General features: G+C 27.2%; 1 protein-coding gene across 1 annotated transcript in view; it reads right to left on the reverse strand.

Moving 5' to 3' along the window:
* The window catches only part of cv-2 (crosveinless 2-secreting protein), a 71873-nt gene that overhangs the window by 23917 nt on the left and 39632 nt on the right, over nt 1–8324 (reverse strand). Inside the window, exon 3 of the mRNA XM_011502939.1 lies at nt 6624–6785. Coding sequence (XP_011501241.1) covers nt 6624–6729 — 106 coding nt within the window. The 5' untranslated portion in view covers nt 6730–6785. The remainder of the gene's footprint in view (nt 1–6623; nt 6786–8324) is intronic.

Here is an 8324-nt window from a genome sequence, read left to right on the forward strand (position 1 = left end):
ATTTTAATTCGTATTATATATTTTAATTTTAATCGTAATATATTTACGTTGGATCTTCAATAATTATAATTACGATATTTTTCTTCTCATTTTTAAATTGATTTCTAAATTTTATTAAATTCTTTATTAAAATTAAATATCGTTATTATTTTTATTTAAGAAATTATATTTTACATCTTTTCTTTACATCAATCTGTTAATATAATTGAAAATTAAATTAGCTAAAAGGCAATAAATAATTATAATATTTTAATATTAATTTTCCAATACTTCCTCAACATCCCCGATCACTAATATGGAACTACTGAATATTATATTCAGTAAAATATAATTTTCATATCGTGTTGACGAATTAATATGTTATATTGCTAATATATACAATTAAAATGCATTTGTAATAATAAAATTCTAAGAGATATTAAGATGTTTTCAAGAATAACTAGTTATTATATAAAATCTTCGTTGTTACATTACTCTAATGTAATAAAAACTTCATTCATTCATTTTTGCTTTATAGTTGTACAAAACTATCGCACCTTCTATTAATACAATTTCTAGCAATTGTACTTCTACATAAAATTCTTAAAATATTTTTTATTTGCAACCGCATATAGTACATCTGCTAAAACAACGGCATATATACTTACATAATATATAAAATTCATAAGTATTGTAATTGCAGTTTTATTAAATTTAGTAACTTTATGATATTATCGAGATGCAATGAAGAGAAATGCAAAATTTTATGTAATTGTGTCGAGCGATTCTACATTTCATTTATCATTTACAACTATTTGAGCAAGTGAATGCCAATATAAAGACGTAAAATGTAGTCTTTATAAATAATGAAATCCATTTAATTATATAATATAGAAGATATTCGTTTATTATTACGTTGATTAGGTAATGCAAAAATGCATCTTTACTTGTAATTTTTATTCAAACATTTTTAAAAATAAAACACGATTTAACAAATAATACTGCAAATACAATGATTATAAACTAAATAATAATAAATAATTCATATCGTTTGTATTAATTTTAATGACGATCCGTTCTTTTATATGGATATTTTTTCATTTAAGCATTCGAATGAATTTTATTAATACTGATTCATGTAAAAATAGTAAATTCGACTTTAATTATTTTTTATAATTCAATTTGTAATATACAGTTTTAATATACAGACATGATTATATTTTAAAAATATTGCAAATTCATGAATACATTTTCTGCATAAATAATTGAAGTTTTTAATTTTTAATATAAATTATTATTTAATGTTTGACTTTATTCTTACAGATAATTGTATTAAAATAACCTTATTAAAGGCGAATAAAAAATGATGAATTTGACAGATTAATTTAGCGACAGAATACGTATGCCTAAAGTATCTAGCTTTTGACGTGAGAGATGATTATAAAAATCATTATGTTGAAAAAACTTTATGCAAATATAACTACATTAATTTTCAATAAATTTAAGATTCATTATTTATTTTGAAGTGAACGTAAAATACTATTAAATTAGCTCTTTTAATTTCTTGCTACAAGAAGACCAGCTACGCTCAAGTAATTTGAAATGCAAAATTAAAAATTAATAATCGAAAAAGACTTTTAATTGAAATCATGGATTGAAATTATAAGAAACTTAAGCAATCGTTCCTCCAAATTCGAACATTATAAAAGCTTCAATAATAAAGTAATTGATAGTTTAAGTCATAAAATGTTGTTTGTTAAATTAATTTCTGGATCAGTTGACATTATAAACCATTGGCCATTGTTGTATCAACATTATATTTCAATTCTTTCATATATTTTTTTTACGAATATTGCCGATAAAAATGAGATTGATAAAATTTTTTAATAAATTTTTTTAATACCTGCCAATACCTTATTTTACATTAAATTAAAATAACATTTAATTATACTCAATTAATGAAATTGAAATATAAAATATTTTTTATAATATGCAGGAAGGAAAGGAAATAGAAAAATTCTTAATCATCCACCATATCTCTTAACACTTTAATATAATTAATTGACCAATGTAAAAATCCAATTAATTCATGATTATATCATTAATCCTTGACAATGTCAGGAATGTTAGCCACGTAATACGACTATCTGCATCCCAAGAGGACTTGCAACGGGAAAATAATTGTATAACCGACTTTACATATGCTAAATATAAATATAAAATAAAGACTCGCGAGAATCCATATGTCGATCATTTGAATAAAATAAGAGTGATAGGTGCAAACATCAACAAAGAAAATCGCAATAAAAGTGATGGCAATGAACGGACAATAATATTCATGTCGCGTACTTATGTTTGTACATTACATCGAGTACCTTATGATCTCTTTTATGATTGATTTATGCTGATGATAAATCTAAACTATCATGACAGTTGGCATGTGATTTATACCAATGAAATAATTAACTATTCAATATTAGTATCGATAAACTATTAAATATAGAGGATCAATATTATTCGTATAATTTGTTTTATTATAAATTTACTTATACAATCAGCATTGATTTAACTCGTTGAGAAACTAAATGATACGTCGATAATAATTATTATAATATCAAAAAATTTTGTTCCGACTACATTTCATTCAGCTGAACGTCAATACGTTCTAATGATCTTGGACATTGATCAGTTGAGATATTTATTATTACGTTAATTCATTGATAATTGATAGTACGTTACTTAATGACACTCCGAATTATTTAACTGGAAATGAATTTCAGTTCATTAAAGTAACACGTGTCAAAACTAATTTTCAGAAAATTATTATATTAATAAATGAATAAGACATTTAATTGCCCTCCTCTTCGGTTTCGATTATTATTAATATAAACGTTTATCCATAATGTTACGTCCTATTACGACGTTTTCAGAAATGACCTTTTATCATTAATATATAATATTAATGTATTGTAATTGATTATATTGGCCTTAAAGTCTAAAATTGCATTGACTTTTCTCCGACACCAATGATTCTACCTTAACCGAAAATCCTCAATTATCTAATTAGATTAACAACGGAATTCGGATGATTATTATTTTATGAATTTTCTAGCCTTTAACTAGTTCCATAATTCATATATCCAGTCATCAATATCGCCAATAATGTTTTATTAACTGTAAATGTCACTGTTAATTCATATAATGCAAACTCATACATGTCATTATAGCCTACTGGCTACTACATCATATGGAAATTATTAAAAACCTAACTCGATGAAAATGTTGTATTGAATCAACTAAGCAATATCCATTTTATAAGATCTGCATAAATTGTGTTATGGAGAAAATTGTATAAAATCAATATCAAATTTAATTAACATTTGTTCTCTGCTGAATTATTGCTACACGTTTAAATAGAGTAATAAAAAAGGATTAAAATTTGCATAATAAGGATAATAAATTCAACAACACAATGAGATTTACTGAAACAGACTACTAAGGTAGAAAAAAGAAATGATTAGAAAGAGGAAATGGAAGTTGAAAAAAAAAACAATAACAGCAATTATAACATTAGAGTTATATATTACAATTTTCAAAGATGAAAAAATAAAGGAAATATGAAACCTACAACACGTATTATTACGTAAAATACTGAAGAGTTAAGAGCTTCTGGAGGTTCGTATTTATTTTGCCTAAATAAGCTCCGCTGACGATACAAACAGATCATGGCAGATAACGTAAACGACTTAAGAATTATGTAGCGAAACGGCACAAATGGATCGTGACGATAACCATGTGTGTTGTCCTGGACGCGTGCAGTGCCTTCCGTACCTGTCTCTCTATCTCTCTCTCTCTCTCTCTCTCTCTCTCTCTCTCTCTCTCTCTCTGTATGTGTATATATATATGTGTGTGTGTGTGGGTGTGTGTGTGTGTGTGTGTGTGTGTGTAGTGCCTTATAAGCCCCCGTTTGAGTGTGCGTCTACGCATACGTGCATGGATATATGCATAGATGTTTGTTTTTCTCTGTTTATATTCAAATGCAAATGTATGCCTGTCTATATATTCATCTTCCTTTTATATGCTTCTGTGCTTGTATATATGTGTGAAACCCCCGTTATACTGTTTTCACTCTCTTTTCCTCGAATTCACTCGAGAAACAACGTAATCAATCATAGTTCTCTCGATACACAGATATTAAAATACATGCCGTATGGAAATTTTAAAAGCAGCATGTTACGCATTTTCTAAAAATAAAAAATTTCTTATCTCATATTTACAATACAATTTAATTACAATTTAACATTGAAAATTTATATAGATAAAATACGTATGTCTACAAAAATACTTTAATACGCAGATGATATTATCATGTACTTTAATGATTTTCAGTAGTAATGCATGTATGCAAATAAATTTGTTGCATATATCTGTGCACTTTTATTAAAAAAAAAAATAAAATAATATTGTCACAACGAAATAACATTTTGAAAAATATATTTGTCTACGTGTTAGATATTATTAAATTAATCATATTTTTCTTTGAAATCTTACTTTCAAATGCTTCGATTCTTAACTTTTTCACATTTTTTATAGAATCCTATACTAAATATAACATGTAAAAATATAAATTATGATAATTAATACTTTATATTTATTGCGAGATTGATACTTCATTAATTAAATATTAATAAATAATATTTTATCGTTGCCTATATATAATTTCTATAAAAAAAAAAACAAAAAAAAAAATATATATATATATATATATATATATATATGTTGTGATATTTGCCTCTTTATTGAAATACAAATATTTATATTATTTAAGGAAATGTCTACATAATAAAAATCTTCATCTCTTAATTATCGTATGTAGAAATAATATTCATCGTAATTTAATATTTGCAGCTGTGATAGAATGGATAAGCAGCTACAATGGTAATAAAATTAATTCAACTCGAATAAAACTTAACAATTATTAGTTGTTGCTTGGTTATTATAATTTTTTTTGTTTTGTTTTTGTTTTTGTTCAATAAACATCTATACAATTTATAATTAATAATATTTTCACATCAAATATTTCCTATAGTTAATTGACTATTATCATAAATTAATATTAATATAGGGTTATTTAAATGATATATGTAAAGCACAGGATTGGCGAAGATAAGTGAAAAATTATGTTAGCTTATTAGATTTATTTTACAAAAACCTTTTATTCATGATGCTAAAAAATGAAAAAATGGCAGTGTTGAACTTTTTATTATAAATAATATAATGAATGGATTGATCATTTTTACAGAATTCAAAATTTTCTTTATATAATTAATAAGTATGCAACTATAAAAATTACACCTTTATTTGACATTTTTTAAATTAGAAAAAGTATCGATAAAATCTAAAATCCATAATTTCAAGAAGAAATTGTCGCTCTTAAGGCAATATGAATAGTTACATCATATATTACGCAATAGAACTCGGTATTACTAAGTGGCCGTTGTCATTTAAAATATTTAATTAAAGAAATTTGCGACATTATAAATATTTGAAAAAAATTTTCGTTAAATCTATATGCTCCACTTGCATAAAATCACGAAAAATGTGTATAATACTATACTACTATACTATGTTACATCAAATAAGAAACGATGATTAATTTTTGATTTCATATTTACTAAAAATTATTGGAACATGCATATAATGAGAATTTTATAAGAAAAAAATTATAAAATAATTTACACGATACTGCTTGAGAATTATGCAAGAATTAATTAGGATAATCTGAATAATGGATAATTCATAAGCGATTTGTATTTTATTTTACACTATTATTTTCATTTCAGCCATTAATTTTTTTAATTCATTATTTTACTCGTAATAGTTTAAGTAAAAAGCTTGTCGTGTCCGTTAGTTTTTTAATGAAATTTAATGAAATCCAGTACTGTTGGACAGTAATGCTCGATTCTATTTACTTGTCAAAAAGAGTATTTATAGGCCAAAGTCTTCTCTTATCATCTCATAAATTATTTGAAATTTTGTATAGACATAATAGCGATACGTTCCCTCCGCGAAAAATTATATAGGCATTAATTAGTAGTCGGGGATCATATTGCTAGGAAATGTATGGAAGCGCTTCGTGTAACAGAATCAATTATCTTTTATAAAGAAAAAAAAGAATTCACTTTAAATGTCTTAAGCGAGGCTGAGTTTTCTCAATTGCTCAATCACTGATGCAATTTGAAAAAGAAAAAATTTTTAAATTAAAAAAAGTAAACGTATAGGAGGCAAGTGATAGTATAGGAAACGAAATTTACAAATTATTAGAGGAAGAAGGAATCGAGATTAGGAATATTAGAATTGCAATTGTTAAACATCGTCAACTATTAGAACGTAGACTATTGCAGATTAGCACTGCAGTTGCAGCATCAATTAATCCAAAATCGAGGCTTATGATTTTTCTATGAAAAACCTAATCGCTCTAATCCGCAGCAGTGTCGCCTCAATAAAGCGATAAAACTCGATAGCTCGATAATGCGCCGTTATAAAAATAATGCAAGGATCATTATTTATTAAATAAGATCCATGATAGTGATTGAGGGTAGATTGGCCGACAATGTTCATGCATATGGACACTTGGAGCTCACCTTTGATGCTCTCGGAGACGGCGTCGCATCGACGCAGGATGGAAAGTAAAGTCAAGACCAAAGCCAATAACAGCGATGTCGAGGGTAGCGAGGCTGTCAGCTCCATTCTGCTGCTGCGACTCCGGCGATGCGGGGATCTTCGGGGGCATGTAATCTCGTGCTCTAGAAGCACAAAAAGTTCGCTGTCAATAACTAAACAATTACCATTCCCAATTACTAAACAATGATCAAACGATTGCTCCCGACCATATGTATTAATTTCTCTTTGCATTCATGGCTTTTATCGTTATTATCTCGGGATCGTACGTTTGCCTTAGCGCGGACTCGTTTATCTTTTGGCTTTCGTCGATAAGCTCTCATTGCTGATATTTAATAAGTGACCGATGAGGATCTAAACGAGACTACTGGGCGTATGCCAAGGTCTCTTATTGGAATCGAAATTAATTACGTTATATTCGATATTATTCAATATTATATCCTTAAGAAACTTGTAAACTCTTTCTTCTGTTCCCATAACTTTGCACGATTTGTTTGCGTGTAAATTTAAGGAATTTAAATGTTACTTTAGACGATTGAGAGTCTAATGTTTTGATGTGCCTTAGACGATGACAGCTCGATCAAGGCAATTAAAACATTATACGCACATAATACGTAGAATATTCGCTTTAGTTTAAAATAAAATTTATTTTCATATTAGTAATTATTGTATTCACGGAGTTTAGCAGCGATGATAAATCAAAATTGTTAATCGATGAAAGGTGTAAGATACTATTGAACTATTTAATTTCAAAATGTAGTTTAGTCGTATGATTTTTAACAAATATTTACGTAATGCCATATCCATTCTTTCGGAAGGAATGAAAACAAAAAAAAAAAAGAAGAAAAATAAGAATTTTTATAAAATGATTTACTTACGTAACAATCGTGAAAAATACTATTCATGCGGTAGTTGATATGTTTATAAATTTTGATGTCAAATAATATGAAAAATTTTTAAATATAAAATATTCGACAAAATAACAATTTAACGAACGATTTTGTAAATTTACTAGCGTCAATTAGCGAATAAATTCTAATATAAAGCAGCCGCGCAAAACATTTAACGAGAGAGATCGATTCATTTGGTAAATTATTCCATTCCACAACTTACACAAAGTTCATTAAAAACTTATACAACTTACTTTCGTGCCTAATCTTGAAATTAATAGATAAGTTTTTTCATATAAACCATTGCATCACCATTGCTAAAAAATTATTTATTCGTGAATACAAGTTATTCTTGCTGCCGTATTAGTAGCCGATATGAAGTAACATTACGATATCAGCAATTTTCTACTCTCGTTCATCGTACTCTCGACTTTTCTGGCGTCACCACTTCATGCCAATTGCCATTCCCTTCACTTCCCTTTCTTCTCGATCGCGTAGTTTATCTGCACTCGCGTGTCGATCCAACGCAATTATAGGTAACATCGCTGCTTTCCATTGATCCGAGCGTATTGCATTGTAGATGAGTTGTGTAGATTTGCTCAGCAATTAAGTGAAATGTCGTGAATGAAATTATCAACTCGATAACCTAAACAACGTAACTGTAAAACGTTCGCTATTATTCTCATGCGATCCATCTACATATCCTTCTATCTCCTACTATACGTTTCATTCCATCAAACCTATATGAATAAATAGAATGATACATACGTTTAC

Source organism: Ceratosolen solmsi, unplaced genomic scaffold (genome assembly GCF_000503995.2).
Source record: "Ceratosolen solmsi marchali unplaced genomic scaffold, CerSol_1.0 scaffold61, whole genome shotgun sequence".
Taxonomy (NCBI): domain Eukaryota; kingdom Metazoa; phylum Arthropoda; class Insecta; order Hymenoptera; family Agaonidae; genus Ceratosolen; species Ceratosolen solmsi.